Genomic DNA, 20,039 nt, shown 5'->3' with positions numbered 1-20,039 from the left:
GAGTGTCTCAGTAATAGCAAGTGTGGGGAGATAATTGACTCCACTAAGGGCATCTAAAAAGCACTCTGAGATGAGAGCTGTATTTAAGGAAAGTTTTATTATCTGCTTTTAAATGCCAAGCCATGCACCATTTTTGCCTGTGGGGGGAGAATGTTTCTTAAATGCCAACATTAAGTGCAGAATATTACCTGATCGTTGCGACTGAGAATCAGCTGCTGGCAGAGATAGCTTGCAGTCAACTCCTCTGCCTGACAGTCAGAAGAATGGTACAGGAAGTGATTTGTCAAAGCACCCTACAGCCACTGCTCTTATCTGAGAGGAGGATGTATGACATCTGAAGGAAGAAGTACGCAGGAAGTATCTTACAGTATGTGATGCAGACCTCAGCTTTGGTTTAGTAACTTGTTTGAAAGCCAGCCTGTTTGTTAATTGCAAACGATTCCAGGGGTTGGAATAAGTAAAACACCAACAGGATACTGTTTTTGCTGGTAGGGTTTCCAAGATTGAGGTCACCATCACGTGATTAGAGTTAGAATTAGGGTTGGAATACCGGAAATTTCTAACTTTAATACAATACCCTGAAAAATATCATGGTTCAATGCCATGTTTGATATCACAGGAAAAAGTGACACACCGCCATCAAAGTTAATTTACTTCTGACCATAGTCAAAATATTTTCTCATCAACTGAAAGTCTGCTGTCCGAAATTCCTCAGGCCTGGTAGCTCCGAGGGGTGATTAGCTTAGCTTTGAGCCCAACAACAGGATCAAGAACCATCTAGGGCCGTCTTGCCTTAGTGACATTGAAATGGGAGCTGTCACCAACATCTCAAAATTCTGATCTATTGAGTGTTTGAGGTATGAGGATGTTGATGCTAACAGCTTTGTGAGGCTGTACTTAGGCACAGTTCTGCACATTTTTGGACAGTCTCTCCTCTAAAGAAGTTAGTCTTTCTCCTTTTCAAAACCTGGCGCCTACATTATCAAATAAGCAACTTGAGTGACAACAGTGACAACATATGCAGTAAGATTACAGTGTTTCCCACAGGATTTTGTGAGACTTTGAGGGGTGACCTCACTCTAGGGGGTCTAGCGGCATGTTCCCACAAGAGAACATTAATCACATTTTAAAGTTATAAATATACCCCAACCTAGTGCATTTTTAGAGAAAGGAGGCTATATCATAAGTAACATGACAAAGTATGGAAAATATCAAATGTAGAAAATATGTAATAACACTCAGCTTTGGCTCTGCTGTCTGGCCATACACATTGTAAGACTTGTTCTGTCATTAAATTAGTTCTTGGCCTACCTTAGAAGGATTAACATTAAATAAAACATTATGAATCTTGTTTGTGACCTTCAGATCCATTGTATTTTGATTGTCTGACCAAACCAGATATAACTGTTCAACAAAGTACGTTTTCTTGCAATAGTTTCTACCAAGCCCAATGACACAAGTTCTTTTGTTTACGCCTGTGTGTCTCTTATTGTCTGGGATTCTGTGTGTGCGGTCCTGATTACAAACCAAATATCTTTTTGATGATGATTTGTCCCTGTGATTTGCTTGTATTATTGAGATGTTTGTAGACAGGTTGTCATTACAGAGGAGCAGCTGGTTTACAGTGTGGCAGGAAAATGCCATTTCCGACATGTTTCTGTAGCGCAAAGGGCCAATAAAAGGCTTTATTAGACAGGCTTGAGTTCATTATAGATGCTGTGTTTCTCTCAGCCTGCTTGGCTTAGATAAACCTCGCTACGACCAAGGCCACATTCCTCCCGCTGTTGCCCCAGGCCCTCTCTGAATTGATTTCAGTAATAAAGTGACAGTCTTGCCGTAATATACGGATGGCCTTTAATTCAAGCCTGTTACCGTGCCAAGAAGTGCTTGTTTAATGCTTTATTTACACCCTTGCAGCTCTGCCTAGCATGCTGAGCTCCACAGTGAATCAGACCAGAAGATTTGGATAAAAGGTTTGAAATGCCAAAAGCTCTTAAAGTTGCTCAGGCAGTGTTTAAAGTACTCAACTGTGAACTTGTGTGGGATGCACTACTTTAGCTGCACTCAGACGTGTTGTCATCAAAAGGATTGCAACTGTTGAAATTACTGTGCGTAAAAGTTTAATTTTCTTCACTTCCTCCACCGCCATAGGCCTACTCCTACTCAACAAACAGTTTGTATTTGAAGTTCTTTTATGACCTCAGAGTATACAGCTCTGTCCGTGTATATTTTACAGTTATGTGTTTGAGGATAGTGTTCGCCCGTTTCTACATCGGGGTGTTTGAATGTATGTTAGGTGTTTGTAATTTGTGGTGGCTTGTAGCAGTTAATGTTCGTTTTGATGTCATTCCCAATTCCGAGGAAGATTACCTTTACAAGCTGTGCCATCAATCAGAAGCTACATCGCTTGACCTGTGAAATATTCTAATTAAGTTAGCTAATTAACTTAATGATGTGTCACACTTGGCTGACTTAACTGTGGTGAGTAAATTGAAAGAAAAATAGGCTGATGCTCTGCTATTTCAAGTGAGGCATTCTATCTCAGTGGAAAAATGTAACCTTTGCCTGTTTTTATTCTCTCAATGAGCTATTTTTCATTAGAGTTAATCAATATCATTAGTGCATTTATGGAACGAATATAAATCCCTAAGTGTGATTTGAATTTTTGTCGCTCTCATTGTCTTATCTGTATTCAAGTTTAATCCTAATGCCATAAGGACTGTGCGATCAATAAGCCCTACTGTCGAGGCTTTTACTCAGGCGTATGAGGTGCTTAAAGCATGATAACCTCATCAATGATGGTTGTCTTTTAGACGTGGCTGAAGTTTAACCACAGTTTAATGCGATTTAGAGGCAGGCAGTGGCAGCTAAACAAGGGCAGCTAGCTAAAGTAGCCTGCAGGGAGCACAGGACATGGTCAAGGGTGGCCAGGCGGGACGCCAAAGACGAAGAGAAAATCAATGGCTAGGAGTCACCTCAATCACTTTAACTAGACGCTATAGACGCCCATGCCCCTCTCAGGGGCCAATTTGTGGAGTAAACAGGAGTGTGTGATTGCTGTCGGGATCCCCAGTGGCCCTAACAGTCCATTTCTCTGGACCTGGCTCATTCTAATAACCCTCTTAGTGGAGAGCGTACATGAGGCCACTTTTCGGACCCCCCTTAGTATTTTATGGCCATAAATAGTGTAGCAGACACTGAGCAGCAGCAGCACCAGCCTTCGTTAAGATAACAGTCCCACAAGTCCCTGGCTCCTGCTGCGTGGGCAGAAAGCATGCTGTATTCTAATGGCATTCTGGATGGAGACACAACAGTTTCCTCCAATAAACATACAAACTAAACTTTAGTTTAACATTTCTCTTTGTGAACACGCCAGATTTGACTATAACTTCAGATAGATATCTGGCCTAAACTTGTGTTAAGGAAGAGAACACTGTACATGGATACATATTAGCTTGTTTTGATTTCGACTGTAGTAGTATTCTGCTTCGCCGTCTCGTTATGGCATAAATGTTGATTGCACGATGTATTGACATAGAATAGGGATGTAAAGATACTCACAGTATGATATCCTCACCATAAATAGTCCGTAATAATAAATCTGATTTCCACATCATTTATTATTCGTATACATTTTTTTTACTTTATACTTGAGATACTTATGCCTTTTTTCTATAGTTAAATAAAAGTCGCCAGACATGACCTGCATGTGCAAAAAGTAACCATGGATTGTGTTTGGCAATGAATGACTGGACTATGTACAACTGATATCAGATCTGCAGTCAATAGCTAGTGGCAGTCCTTCCCTCCCTGTGGTTGTACAGCAAGACTACCAGGGCACCCAGGGGAGCCGTGGCATTGGACAACCGTCGCACCAATCTCCCTCCCTCTTGTTTTCCAGTAGGCAACCAGGGCCAAAAAAAATGTTTGTCAACAAAACTAACCTAATATATAATTCCTAACTGTATGTTCAGTGGCCATCTGTGGATTGTGAGCCGTAGATTTCGGGAAACATACCGTCACTTTCAATGTCGCAGCTGCAGTGTCTCTGGGCTCGTTAGGTGAAGCAGACAGGCCCTGTGGCACAGCACCGGCAGGGCAGCCCGGCGGAGGTCTGCTGCCCTGCAGACAGCTGGCCTGCATGGTCCACTTAACAAGCATAGAGACACTTATGGTTCCCTATAAACCCGGCAATCACTATAAAAGTTTGTCTACTGATGGACATTAAGTCACCCTGGAAAATGAAGGTTTATTGGAGTTCTAAATGAGTTGCTAAATGATTGAAAAAACTCCGGTTTGTCCTGTGTTGTTATTTGCAACTATTAGCTGCAATTAAATGCAACCTATAAGGTATTTTTACTGATGCGGACAGGCTGACGATGCACGTAAAGATCTATGGATATACCAGGACAACCAATGAGCATATGCCTTGCATAAACAGATGTGAGACTAGATCAATGCAGTCATATGTTGGTGCTTTCTTTTTTCAAATTTCAAATTTTTATTTTCAGTGAGACCAATTTCTTTTTCCTTGATGACCTTGGACAAGTACAGACACAAACTTACCGAGCACATTAACCAGCGACTGCCAAAAATTGTTTTTCTTCTCTCTCGCAAAATGAAGTTAATTGTCTACAGCTGATATAATCTGTTATTGTTGCAACCACTGCTGCTGCTGCGGCTGTTGTTCAGTAAGCATACTGTAACTATGCCACAAGTTTGTTGTATGTGAGGCCCTGTCATTTTCATTTTTGTATTTTAAAGTTTCAAGGGAACCTGCCTCAAATATTCTGCGTAGAACTCATTATGTCATGTAAAACACATTCCCCACTTAGTGAGAAATCTTTTCCTCCTTGTTTTCATTTTACAAGACATTTTTGCTTTGACGTGTTCCCAGCCTTGTTCAAAAAGAAACCACAGATACACAGCCAGTTTTCCCACAGTGCCTAAGAGCTCAGACCTATTTAATTTTCTCTGCTTTATTCTAAATGCTTTAAATTGGCAACAGAGAGAAAGCAGCTCCCCTTTTCCCGACTGTATATTCTCTTCCAGGAAGCATCTGCAGTTATCTGACAAGGCAATAAAAAGAAAAACCTGCTTGTGAATTTTACCTCTGATTAAATTAGGTGTTGCCTGGTAACTTCACCTCAGTATCAGATATGCCTCACTAAAATGGAAATACGTTTCTTCGGGAAAAAAAATGGACATTAAAGAATGCCCTTTGTAATAAATGAAATGGGAATTTCAAATATGCGCAGTCATGAAATTTAATTGTGCTCTCTGGTGACTGGTTTGTGGGTGCTGAGGAGCAGAGGCGCAGGAGAAGTGCTGGGGGCAGAGGTGGTTAAATGTAGCGCATAGCGCACTGCCTGAACAGGCTAATGAAGCCGCCGTTTATGACCCACTACAATTGTGTCATCTCTTGAATGGCAACAAGATGCCAGCGCACACATACAGCCACTCAAACACACCGAATGAGCAGCGCCTACACACGTACTCACACACACACATACACACTCAGTCCAGAATATGCTCTTCTTTACAAACGGTATTATCTTTAGTCAATTTATGTTTTTGTGAAAAAGGGAAGAATGTGCCAAACCAAAATTCAGGCCACATACAGTATCTAAAGTACAACAGAACAACCAGTCAAGTTGTAATAGTCAGTTAAGATAACTATACAATATCAGTCAAAGGAAAAACATAAATCAAACCAATAGGAACAAAATGGAATATAAACAAATACAATGGCACATAAAACAGTGTAATTGCAGTTGTAGTCCCTATAGATATATGCAGGCTTCCCAGTTTTCATCAAATCACCAAGAGATCACCAAAATGGCCTGTATTAGATCAAAGAATTTACTGAAAAAAAGTGTGTGTGAGTTCTGATACCTTTCCTGTTAACAGGCATGACTGTTAAAGGAATTTATATTCATATGAAAACCAATTGACCTCAGTGTATTTGCTGACGTTATGGATGCATTGGGAGGGAGTGTTGATCAGTACAATACTGAGCATTTAGAAATATGAATCCAGTTTGTAAAAGTCTGTTAATAAGAAAAAGAAGAACACTTATTTATTAATCAGTTCATTTGACATGATCGATACATGTAGGCATTGTTACAGCTAATTAAAGTGCAGCCAATGCTTTGTATGTAGGGCTTCTAGCTGTGGCTTATTTGCATACCTCATTCCCAGCTAGGCTTTTGAAGAGTAAAACACACAATGCAACAGTCTAATACAATAAAACAGACTGACAACAACAATTCAGAATAATGACTGAAAGAATGTTCAAGAACAGAAAAAAATAAGCGAAAAAAGCATGTCAAATATGTACATTATACAAAGCATGTTACATAGTGTTGCCCTTTGGAAAGCTTTGAGATCAGTTAATATTTTATTTACGATTTATTACGATTTTTTTGTTTGTTTATTTGTTGTTGATTTGTGGTTGGGTTTTTTTTCTGTTTTATTCTAGTATTTGCTTTTGTTTTTTTTTTATTACTTTATTACCATGTCTTTTAGTTGGTTGGTTGGTTGGTTTGTCAGAGGGATTACACTGTGGGGATTTTCATGAAACTTGGATGGAGGATGGGTCCCAGCCAAGAGTAGACCACATTAACCATTGGTGCAGACGGGGCATTTTTCCACATCTTTGTTAATTCCTCAGAATAATTCATTGATCTTGATGGCATAAATCAAGCTTGTTTAAGTGTCTGGTATCTGTGAGTGAGTGCAATTTGATGCTGATACAAATAAATATACCATATTAAATATGTTTTCATAGAGGGTTATCTTTTTAACAGTTATACAATTAAAAAAAAAAAAAAACAGGGATATAAACCTACAACTATCACCAATGTGCCGAAATAATGGAGATTTAGAAAGGTAGCATGGGTGATTAGGCTGGATGAATTAAAGTGATGGTTGTGCGCTCTACAGAGTTTATTATTTAATGATATTTTATTTGTTTCACTATTTTTACATTTTTCTGTGGTGGCCCATTTGGAAACAGTGTGGCATTCCTTCAAAAACTACCTTTGAAATAATTTATAGTTTTGACATGGAGCATGGCAGCTGTTAACACTAAGACACCATTATAGGTGGTTGAAAATTACTAGTAAATGGATTCAAAATCATTTTTCTCACACAGTTACTTCTTAGAATGAGGCAAAAGGTGTACAAGAGTGAACTTTTTTTTGTGCACTCCTTGTATTATAAGCTCAGATGTAACTGCTTGAGCATGTTACCAGTATTAGCCCTGGGGTTATTATTCTGGCAAATAACATAAACGCCTATCTTAAACTTTAGCATTACAAATTAATGAAATGTTTTAAAAATGTACAAATTAGGATGTAATGGCACTTTCAGGTCGTATTGGAAATGATTATTTTAGATTTAGTTTTTCCTACGATAGCCTCATTGTTGAATGAACTTTAAGTTACATGAAAGCTTGATGCCCCCTCATGTTTTTAGCAGGACGCAGAGATGTGCCTGACTGTGCTATATTCTGTGCGGCTCTGGCGTCTATGGATTGCATACGCAAAAAGTGCAGTGTAAGACACACTCATAAGTAAATAGGGTGAACACGGAAAACATGATAGGAGAATAGGTCACGCTAATTAACTGCTAATTCTTTTGAGGACTGTATAGGCTCGATAAAAGGATGCTGTGTTGTACATTATGACTCCTTCATAGTGTAAATTTAATCCCAGTTTATGAGGGCGATTGTGTGGGGTGTGTGGTCGGCAGATCTCTTTGTGTGTGTGTGTGTGTGTGTATGCATGTGTGCATTCAGGAGGTGCAATTAGGGGTGCCAGCAGTAGATGTGAGGCTGAGCACTGCGAGAGCTCCACTGGTCTTTGTTGCCACCTAGGGCTCAGTCGGAGCTCTCATCTTCTCTCTGCATCACACGACAGAGACGACGCTCTGCTCCTGCCCTTTAAAAGCGACGACCTCAACTTCGAGTGAAAAATGTGGCATTTGATTATCATATATGTATATGTTAGTGCCATAGGGCCTGCCAGCCTGCGGGAAGCAAGTGGCGGAAACAAACCCGGCCTCCTCCCCTCTCTCTCTTTCCCTCGCGTCCCCAGAGGAAATTGATGGAGACATCCCACAATGCCAGAGCCCATCAGCCCCTGCGAGCTTGTCGCGGGGAGAGCGTCTGCCTCGCCACTCTCCACAAAGCAAACGTCTCTAGCAGGGGCCGCTGATGCATAACACACGCTCCATACCTCTGTAGTCCACAGTGAGAGGACAGGCAGGAGGCAGAGAAAGTCGCTGCCTCCTCTCCTTCCCCCTCTCTCTGGATCAGGGGCTAGAGCTGCACAAATTTCAATACAGCAAGAAGAGACCCAGATGTCTTTTAAACACAGATAATATCAAGTTTGGAGTTAAGCGTATGGCTTAATGTAGTTTAGGGTCTTGTTATCCACCACTGACGTGATGGATACAGAGCAGTTTGGTTGATTACGTATTTGACTCTTAATATTCAGAAATACACAGTTCTGAATTCAACATATGTTATTGAATATACATTTCCTTATAGCAATTCAAGTACAATGCACTTTGTGTCTTATATCTGAGGTACCCAGTTAAAAAAACTAGTATGCTGTCCCCTGCTGACACGGCATAACCCTTCAAGACTCTGATTCGTGCAATGCCATTTGTCTGATGGAGACAGAAAGCATAGACGCTCGCAATTTATTCAGAGTTTCACTCTATCAATCATTTAAATACTGCTTCATTACCCAGCTACTAGCAGTGCTTTATAGGCTAACATTAGCAACCAGGGCTGCTGACCTGCCAATCTACGCTGTTATTAGAGGAGCGGTACCGAGTGACATAACTTTTCTGCTGGACTTTCAGGCTTCATGTGGCATCAGTGGGGAATGCAACATTTAAATACGTCCAAATACGGGACTGTCATGCACGATTCATCAATAATAATATAGCGCTCGCTAGGTAGATAGTACAGATTGTGTTGTATATGCTTGTTATAGTTAAAGTGCCATCATACATTGAAACAACAGAGTTCTCATAACACTCAGTTTTAAGTGTGCCTCTGAAGAAACGTGTTTGGAGGGCGATGTAGCCTACCCGTCTATCCCAACAAGAATCAGGACACTCTGCAGGGAGTCTAGGGACCTGAATGTGCAAAATGGAGATTGGTAGCGGCAAGGGGTGTAAAAAAAACAGTTTGGATCAGCACCTTCTCTGGTTGCAGTGTGTTTCAAATTTGGTATTACTCAAATCAGCATCAAGCTTTTATACTGATGTGTCTCTTGCATCTGCTGATAGATATTTTTATGGTAACAATGAATCAAATAATTACCTGTGTGATGAAATGGTTGACTTATTGTGACAAACCCAGCTATCAACTCTGCAGTCGTCATCAGAAGCTCGGTGCGCACCAAACCAGAGCTTAAAGAGAGTGAATATCAGAGTAACATTAAGCAGGTTGATGCAAACACAGTTCCAAAGTGACTCTGTGTGTGTTGGGTGTGTAACATACCTGTCACACAGATTGATAAAGGTGAGTTAACGCCATATGTTGTGTTTACAGCTTGTTCTGACGCCATAAGTGGCCAATGAATCAACTTCAAATCCAATAGGTTCTGATCATCTAATTGCAGGACAGATCTTTCACTGCGGCTCATAATGCTATGACACATAAAGACGCTGGTTTACAGAGTTATAATGACTGACTTTCTCTCCGCTGTGTGATACAGTATGCACTCTTAACAGGACTTACACCTCTCACCCAAACAACTTGTCGGATACTCCCCGGCGATTTGTGCATTTCAAATATGATTAACAGCTCGTCTTCTTCGTCTCCCTGACGCTTTAAATTGCACGCTGCACAGGCAATTTCTGTAGACTCTCTCCGTAAGCCTGACTATAAGGGCAGATAAATGAGGAGTGGGGCCCCAGCAGAAGGCAATTTACAGCTGTAGTATCACTTGCAGGTCGGCATTTAGCTGAAATTCAAAAGAAACATGAAAACAGATGAAGATTGGGCCTTGTCCCTCCCTGCTGCTGCTGCCGCCCTCCTACCCATACTGGAGGAGGAGGCTCTGCAGGCAGGCAGACAGCAGGATAATACCAGCAACAGTGAAGCCGTGGAGCACCGACACCCATCTGCTTCCCTTGGGCAGAGACATGAGTGATAGGCGGCTGAGGGGTTGGAGTGGGGAGGATAAAGAGCACACAAGAAATCCTGTGAAGGTCCTGAGAGGCCAGGAGGACTGGTGTCACCCCTCTCCCCAGGGACACACACTAAATCAGCGGAGGAAGGCACATCTCTTACTTTATGAGATAGTTAGCATGCGCTGGCCCCTCCTCCCCTCTTGTTTCCCATTTAAGAGCTGACTGGCCCTCCGATAACGGATGGCGCCACAGGTAATTGGAAAATTGGCAGGCTTGTCAGGGAGATTTGGTGGATGGCACGAATGTATACGATGGTGGGGTTCATGAGGTGTCGCCCCACAGCTAGATTTATATCAGCCCTATGGACCAGCACCAGAAAAGTACCCAGAGTTCAGGAAAAAAGTAGCACATTTTTCTCCGGGGGAGGCTGCATATCAAGACCGCTACAGCGGCGCCGACAAAGCTCCTGTTAGTAAAGGGATGATAAATGAGCCATCCTCTGCATTAACCCTCACCTTAATTTACTGTTTCTACACGTGCCTTAACAACTGCAGCAAATAGCTCCGCGCTTCTTCCTCTCTAATTTATTAACACTTAGATCGAGGCCATACATGAGTTCAGTACATCTTCATCCCAGGTTATCCGACACTTTAAATTTCGATCTCGTTATTAAATTACAAAGCCAACATGTATTTTTACTTAACTTCAGAATAAGGTGCTGCCAAGAATCTTCATTTGATTTACATTTAGTGCATTTAGCAGACGCTTTTGTCCAAAGTAATTCATACATTCGTACATGGATGGCGGGGGCTGCCATGCAAGGCGCTGACCAGCACATCAGGAGCAGTTTGGGGTTTCACTAGTCAAGACTATCAAGTGATTTTCTACTAAATGTCATCCACACAGGAGAGAGACAGACAAGTTTAAATATTTCTCACAGTTACTCAAACCTCACGTTGCTTCTGTAAACAGAGTGGGTAGATAGTGTTGTTATGTCTTCTCATGATGACCACCAGTAGTGTATCTTTGATTAGCTACAATCAGTTAGTGACATCGGGCAAGCTCGGACATCAGAGCAGGCAGTGAACTGGCATGACGGTGCTATGGCAACCACAACAGTCTTTATTCATTACAGAAAGCAACACCATTCCTTTGATATATTTTCAAAAATCATGTAAAATCAGCTTTCACTGTCACAAACATTCATACACATGGTGCAATGTAGTGAAATTTGACCTTTTGCATTGAGCCCATCACTAGGGAGCAGCAGGCAGTCACTATGGGCGCCTTGGGAACAGCTCCAACCATGACAGAATAAATATCCTCATACATACAGGGAATGAAAATCAGGACCTTCTGTGAGGCAACAGGGTTTATGTTTATTTAAATTTTTACATACAACTTAACTGAGGAGGATAAGTCCTTATATTGCTGTTGCTCATTTAATAAATCGTAAGAATTGCACCTTTCGAAAATTTTCCGTCAGAAATGTTAGGAGAAAAATGTCCACCCCTCTGTCCTGGTCACTTGCAATCATGAAAACAAAAATACTATCTTGTTGAGCCTTCCCCCACACACGTCGGTACACAGGTACACAGGTATGCCAAAGTTTTACTCTGACTGTAAGAAATGTACTTTATACAAATGTAAACAAAACTAAGGAGATATCATCAGCTGTTAATCTACATAGTCCTGATCCGTAACATGAAAAGGTGAATGGCAGGAAAAGGCAAGAGTAGCTTTTTTGGGACATATTTTGTAGGTGTGTGGAAGCATGGCCCTCCTTCAAACAGATCCGGTTGGTGAAATTTACTGTCCTCTCACTGCCTCTCCTCAGATCGTCTAAATACTTTCTTTGTCTTCAGTTTGTCTTCATACTGTTTTGACTGAATACAGTCAAAAGTTTCCATCCACTCATAAAGAACATGTACATCATGACAGTCTTCAGTTCCAGCTCTCATGTTTCTGTGATGGGGGTTAGTGGAACACAAACTACTTTGTCACAAAAACATTCATTAGGTTTTATAGGTCTTCTGAAACTGTGACCAAATCGGTGAAGTTCAACTAAATTTTGTTGGCCTCTAGCCTGATAGACCCATTCCTTTACCGCTTCTGATGTGTGTTTGGGAACATTGTCTTGTTGGAACACCTGCACCCAACAACTGCACCCAAGCGTCAATCTTCTGTCAGTGATTTTAGATTTTCCTAAAGAATTTGGAAATAATCGTCCTTCTTCATTATTCATTTTACTCACTTTAGAGCAGCAGATCCACTGGAAGCAAAGCAGCCCCACAGCATAATACTAGCAGCTCCATGCTGGACAGTAGGTCTGGTGTTCTCGGGGTTAAAGGCCTCACCTTCCCTCCTCCAAACATATCGATGCTCATTGTGGTCAAACAGCTCAGTTTGTTTCATGTGACCGCAGAGTTTTCCTCCAGGTTTTTTCTTTGTCCATGTGATCAGCAGCAAACTTCAGTCCAGCTTTAAGGTGCCCCGTCTGTATCAAGAGCTTATTTTTAACACAGCAGCTTCTCAGCTCATGTTGGTGTAAAACACACTTGACTGTAGACTCCTGACTCCTGTCTTCCAGTAGCTTCTGATTCATTACAGACCTGCTTTTTGGTGGTTTGTTTGTGTTTTCTTCCTGATTGTGGCAGTGACACAACTGTGCCATGCACTTTTTACTTACAGGCAGCTGTTTGGGATCAACATCATCCTGTAACTGCTTTGACATGGCTTTGAGTGACTAAATGTTTGTGGCTGAGTCTAATGGCTGTGTCAGACAAGCCCTATTGAAATGCACCCAGAAAACCCAACAGATGTTATGAATCAGAATCACTCAGAAGAAGTTCAGAGGCCATGCTACGAAGCAAATTTTATTCAAACAACTTTTCTACATCGCCAGAGTTGGTCATTCAATTTGATTAGATATTGTCACTTTTTTAGAATACCTATAATAAATGCATTATTGAGCCAAACTTAAGAAAAACATATGCACTCCCCAAACAGCTTCAATGAAATGAAATCTGCCCTAAAAAAAACCTAATGGGAAATGTTAACAGTCTAAAACATTATTCATATACAATTTATATGAGTATTTCTATTTCTTACTTTTTACTTTTAATATTGTTATTGTTTATTATAATACCACTGTCCTTTGGCTGCTGTGATGAAGAAATGTCCCCATTTGTGGGACAAGTAAAGGAATTCTGATTCTGATTATTAAGTGAATCTGCAGATAAAACTCTTCATCACAATCTGTTACTAAAACAACCAAGCGTGTCTTTTTAAAGCCCATTTTTCTTCTTCTTTTTTTTCTTTACACACAGTCAGGACATGCTGGAGTATTAAAAAAACAGCCTCCATGGGGATTTGCTGCTTTGGAGCAACGTTCACATACAGCACTGTATCGTTTTTTTGGAAGTACTTTTAAAGCACCAACATTGTTATGTTGTCGTGGACCAGATTGTGTATCAGATGAGGCTCACAATATGTTAGAACATAACATACTTACATTGATGTGAGGACACACCATTGAAAACATGCTCTGCCTACAGAGAATAAGAAGCTAGTTAATGTCTGCTCTCAGCTCGCTGGAGGGAATGTGCTGTTATGGGCTGCAGATCCTGACCGGTGATCACACATTCTGCCGTGTAGATGTGTTCATTAACCTCTGGAGGGGCGATAATTGTATCTGTCAAAGTCGTTTAATCACCACCGCAGCTCTCACCACTGTCACTTTCACTTTGTCCACTTTACTAAATCAGCTGGCTCCCTGGTCGGCCCACTGTGACTCCTGCTCTCTGCATGTCACCTCCTTTTTGTTGGCTCTGAGACTTGCACATACATTTGAGGAATTTGAATGAAAAGGAACACATCGCGATAGTGTGGCCCAACAGTTTTAAAGTAACACCAGTTCATTCAGCAGACACAGTTCATTAAACATCTATACATACAAATTAACAGGAAGTGAACAGAGAAACTTGACATTATATGGAGTGACGTTAAATGCCACCCAGTAAATTTACAGCACCAGCAGACTTGCAGTCGCAGCCTCTGTCAGCTCCACCTTACACTTTGACACATGTGACTGTCTAACATCACAACATATGGAAGGCCACATAGAGAGCAGAAGTCATGCTAGCTGGCTTTTGTAACCTAGCATTTTTTGTTTTGTTTTTTTTTCCCATTGACAGTCCGTTTCTTTTTTCCTTCTGAAAAGCTTAAATCTGTTTCTCATCCAAGCTTCCACAAAGCTTCATGAGGGGGTCAAGACTCAGGAAATGTTTTGTTGCATGCTAAAAACAAACTAAGGCTAAAATAACGAGCTGTTTGAATTGTACAATCCTACAGCTTTAGATACCCATTTAGCTTGGGGTTCTTCTTGAAAACCAGGGCTATATCTTAAGCTTTTCACAACCATTAACGTTGAGTTGTAACGTTGGTAGTGAAAAAGAAACAAGCTAGTAGAAGGTTATCTAGATAGTTACGAGAAGCTCTACTGAAAACAAACTACTTTACGTTTATACAACTTGGCCTTGCATTCTGAAACATTACCCTCAGTAGCCATCGATGCAAATAATTTGCCTCATGCATTCTTTAAATCCAAGTTAACTTTACAGTGCACTCTGTTGGGCATGGATGATTATTTCTGTTGCGCCTGTGGTGTTAAACAGGCCTGAGAACGGAATGATTCCAAAATGACTGAATAGCATAAACTCCGATGTTGACGCTTGTCTTTGATATTTTTTTACCACCTCTCTTCTGCTGAGCTCCTTTGCATACATGCACATAGAGCAGAGTGGCTGTCTTACATCTACATTTAGCAAAGTTTTTGTCCAAAGCAACTTACCGTGATTCATAGTCTTTAGTATTTTACTATTGCTCTTAAACAAAGTAAAAGTTATTTCTAAAAAAAATATGCAGAGCTACTATGACACAATAGTCCTTATCCAGGGACTTAGTAAATTATCGGTAGAATACACGATTACCAAAATAATTGATAGCTGCAGCCCTACTCTGAACTTGTGGTATGATGTGTCATGTGTTTGCAGGAGGAAGAGGAGCAGCAGGTGGAGGAAGGCGACTCCGTGAAAGACGAAACAGCAGAGCAGGAGATTCCGAACTGAGCCTGACGGCCGGACGCGAACACACGACTGCTCCACGGCTTCACCTCCAGTCTTAGCATTTCTGTTCGGACTCTAGCATACATAACTTTCTACCAGCCTCCCCAAAGTTTCTAGACAGCCAGCAGTTAGCTTCTAATCCAAACAGTTTAGCAACCAGAGGTGTATTTTAGAAAAAATTTAAACGATGATATCTCCTCAAGGGTTAGAGTTTGTACTTTTTAATGGACGGTGCCGGACAGATGGATGTTCACGAAGCAGCGCGTCAGAGCATTCAGACACGGCAGCACAAGCCGCTGTGCTTGCTCTACAGCAGAGAATCCTGTCTGACTTGTCAACACCCAGCCACCTGATGAATTTATGACACTTTCCATGTAATCTATTTTCATACACTAACGATCATCAGACAGTGTCCACACAGAGTATCCTCAGTGTCCTGTTTACAAGACGAAGCGAGCAGAGTGGGTGTGAGTCCACCGCTTCTTCCCCCGCCGGGCACGCTCACACCGGTTCGATGTCAGCTGTGAAGTGCTTTCCGCCATCTTTGAGTGCATTTCACTTGACATTCGACTGGAGGATTTTATTTTTATATGTCATGCATATTTACTTACGTTGACCTATTTGTCTCACTTACTTATTCACACTTTGCGTCTTTGATTTACAGTATCTCTTAGCGCTACACACCAATCGATAGTGTCCTCTGATTTGTAATGAAAATCTTCCATGTTGTGGCTACTCTTAGATTCTATTTGCATACTTTGTAAAGTAGAATTACTGTAGTTTTGTTAATTTCTCATTATTTTTTTTAAGCCAGATGGTTCTATGATCTGCTAGTACTATGTGGTCCACACTGGGTCTCTAAGCTCCCTGGGAATCATCACTCGCTTGTCAGTTAAGTTTAGCAAATGAAAATTAATTGAAGGCACAGAGGCCGCAAGTCTTTGTAGTCTAACTATCAAAAATCAACTTTCACATGTAATTTGATATTAAATATGACTGACTTCACTGCAAATTAGGAATAATGTAAAGTGGATTTGAAATAATGGTTACATTAATGTTATGTGACCGTTACCAGAGAGCTAACAGATCGTTAGATTGGACCAGAGACTACTGTCAGGCCAAAGCACATCGGACTTTCACAACAAATCTGGAAATTATCCCTTCAAGTGCCAATAAATCTGAACTGCAAAAAAAAAAAATGTTTGCCTCTCTATCAGTGATAGTCAGTGCACATTAAATGTATGAAATCTCTTGATCAGTGCAGTTCTTGGCCTGTTTTGTGTCTGACTGTAGTGACACATTAACACTAAGTAATTGTTATATCCAGCCACAAAGTTTGATTTATGTATTTTATATAAACACCATTAATAAATGTATGCTTGTGACTGATTTGAATCCTGTCCGGAGCATGTATGTTTGTGGTTTTGTGAGCCCAGACCTCAGTAATCATTACAGCCCTGGTTACCTGCTGCTTTTCAGTGAACTTGCTGGTCCTCCTACAATAAAGGCAAAAGTAAGATACATTTTATGAGACCAGTTTCCATTTTCGGCATGTAGGTTGCAAGCCCCCAGGAAGTTTGCAGGGCTTTGAAGCCAACGTTTGTAGTGGCCAAACGGTGTAATTACACCATCACAGGATGAACTGTGGCCCAAAAAGACTTTTTTTGATAGGCAAACATTGTGACAGAGGGGTCTGTAGAGTGCAGCTTTTGCACACCTTGGGGTCGACAGATGCATGAGGAGAAGACCGAAGGCTGACAAAATCAGGAAAGGGACTCCTGCACACTGCCCACTTCACTTGCAGTTAAGATAATGGCCCAATCATCAATTTGCAGAACTGAATCCAATTGCTATTGTTTTGTGTGAATTTTATTGTGAAATGTACCTTTTTTGAAATATTAGACCATGCTTTCTAGTGGTCTGCATGAGTTATTTCGCAGTGTGGCATCATGAGCTGGCTTATCGCGTAACCTTTGAGGTGTGCCTGTTTTTCTAGCCAGTTCCCATGGTGCATTTCTTTGAGGCTCCAACCTACTTTTGTAATACACTTATACTATATCTATTTTGTATATATGCACATTGACTGTTATATGTTATTATGTTGGTTTTTTTGGAGGTTTTTTTTTTCATTCAGTGTCGCAGATTTGTTAGTCCAGGTGTGTTTGATTGCTTTTTTAAGGGACATCTGTCTGCAGTGTGACCTGATTGGGCCACACAAGTCCACAACAGCCTCCCCCATTGTCTTGTAAGATAACCTGATGAAGGTCTAAGTACTCTAAGTGAACAGTGTGCAGAGGTCTTTTGCCTGACTGAAGGATCTGTGAAACTACGGATAAGTGTGTGTGTGTGACAAACCCCGCAGAATGCACAAGATAAGCCATTGGGTCTAGAGGAACAACAAAATTATACAATTTTATTTCTATTCAAGATGGCCATCACCAAAACAGATGTTCGCCGGCTCGGTTGTCAGACGTCTCTGAGCAGCTTTCATAGAAACAAATGGGGCTCCACTCCCAACGCTGTGTCTGGATTTTATTGTAACATCCTTGGTGGGCTGCTGGCTCTGAGGTTGTCTTTTCCTGTAGAAACAGAGATTTTGAAAACGAGGGAGGAGTATGCAATCTGATAGCCCACTAACAAAAGGTCCTTCCATTTTTCATTACAGATCTAGCTCCTGTAATATACCACTCATCTTTGATTGAATTGATATTAATCATTCCTGTCAGAATGGGCCACTACTGACCAATGCAGTTCTCACTAGTAAGCTACTGCAACCGGCAAAGCTAATTAGTATCATGCTAGGCGCAAGGGCACCCACCAATCCTGCTAAGTGTCAGTTTCAAAGCTAGCGAGCAAACACAGCTTTTTTTTTTTTTTAAAGGGATGGTCCGGGTCCTTTTATGCAGGAGTCAGATACTTAACCCTAGTCAGTGTTTTACCTGCAGTAATGACCGTCAGCTCTCCAACTCAATGAAGAAGTAGCGAGTAGCGCCGGCAGGACTGGACCAGCAGCAAGGCCTATTTAAGCCATGTTCAAAACATAGCGTACACTTAAACTGATGTATATGTTTTTAGGGGTGCCCTCTTTTAGGTGGCTAAAATCCGTCTTGCTGCTGGTACAGTTTACAGCACTACAATGCTCTGCTGGTTCTACTTACTGCTTCCTCACTTGGGGGAGAGCTGATGGTCAGTTACTGCAGGTAACACACATTCTAGGTAAGTACTAAGTACTAAGTAAGTAAGTACTAAGTACCTCATACAACCCCCCATCAAAAGACTCAAAATATCACTTTGAATATTTTTTTTGCTTTTGGCGGAACATCTTAGACCCTGGGTGGGAACAGGTAGACCAGTATAATATCTCCTGTATGTTTGAAACTTGCCAGCTCTCCATTGCTTCAAAGTTCAGCACTGCTAAGATGTTTTTCAGTTAGATACAGAGAATTCGAAGACAAAGCTCTGCATGAAAGTCAGCTGATTATGGTTCTAATTTCTACTGCTCTGACGGGGCTTTCAAGGTGAGCTCCACTGATTAGACACATAAAAATGTAGTTACTCGTCATGTTCTATTGTGCCTGTTGAAACAGCTGTTTAATGTCTTCTGTTTTTCATATGAAGCAAGAAACAGTCATGTGAGAAAGAAATATAAACTCTTATGTTTTCCCATGGTATAAAGTTAAATTTATGAGTAACTGTCATTGTCGCAAATGAGCTAATGTTGTTATCGAAAGATAATAGGATCATTTTTTTGAGATCTCGAGAAAAAAACACTTTGTTCATGTCATGATCATGGAATAACAAATATTGTTTTATTGAAATAAGGAGATAATTTTTCATGAGAAACCAACTTCTTAAGAGTCATAAGAGTGGACCATGATTGGGGGAGGCTTTGGAATAATGTGAGCTGTATATGAACTTTTGCCATTTGATTTGTTTTAATTCTAATTTAATATAAGGTTATTTACATCATAACTTCTGCCAGAGATAGGTGTAACCATAGTATTATGTATTATTACATTATTACATAATTCTTGTTTTAAGGACTATTTAGAGGGATGTGCATAGTGCATATATATATATATATATATATATATATATATATATATATATATATATATATATATATATATATATATATATATATATATATATATATATATATAGACACACACACATATATGCACTATATGTAAGAATTTAACAGCTACAATGACAACTGACAACAGCAACCAAGACCATACATGCATATTGAAGACACAGAACAGCAACAACAGTTTGCTGAATGGTATTAATCCTTAACCCAACAGGAGTGTCAAAGATGTCCATATTAAACAAGCATGAAAACACTGTTTAAGACATAAAAATAAGAGATTGAGAGGTAATGCCACATTATTTAAATTAGTTTGTTGCTATGTAAACAGCTCGATAAAAAAAGAAAATGATATAAAGTCAGACGGTGCTCGGTAATGTGATGTGATAATTCAGTCTCACAATGTTTCACACGGCAGAGGAGTTTCTCGCTCAGTGCCGAGGATTAAACACTTCAGATGTCCCATTCACACGGACCACACAGTACTGTACAGGTCCATGCTGAGCGGGGAGGGAGGAATATGTGTGTGTGAGGGGGGTCCTGCATATTTTTACACGCCTCCCCCCAACACTATCCTCCCTTCCAGTGTGTTTCTCAGATCTTCATATTCCATCAGCAGTCAGATCCGGGACATCAACGCACTAGCATTCTGACATTAAGGCATCGAG

At 40.7% G+C, this 20,039-nt stretch overlaps 1 protein-coding gene across 2 annotated transcripts in view; it reads left to right on the top strand.

Moving 5' to 3' along the window:
• phf14 (PHD finger protein 14) overlaps positions 1–16,676 on the top strand; it is an 84,044-nt gene extending 67,368 nt beyond the window's left edge. For both annotated transcript variants that reach the window (XM_037092654.1, XM_037092653.1), the window contains exon 18: positions 15,210–16,676. In XM_037092654.1, coding sequence (XP_036948549.1) covers positions 15,210–15,284 — 75 coding nt within the window. In that variant the 3' untranslated portion in view covers positions 15,285–16,676. The remainder of the gene's footprint in view (positions 1–15,209) is intronic.
• Positions 16,677–20,039: the final 3,363 nt, after the last annotated feature.

The sequence above is a fragment of the Acanthopagrus latus genome, chromosome 3 (genome assembly GCF_904848185.1).
Source record: "Acanthopagrus latus isolate v.2019 chromosome 3, fAcaLat1.1, whole genome shotgun sequence".
In the NCBI taxonomy this organism is placed as follows: Eukaryota; Metazoa; Chordata; class Actinopteri; order Spariformes; family Sparidae; genus Acanthopagrus; species Acanthopagrus latus.
This window is presented reverse-complemented; position numbering and strand designations above follow the sequence as displayed.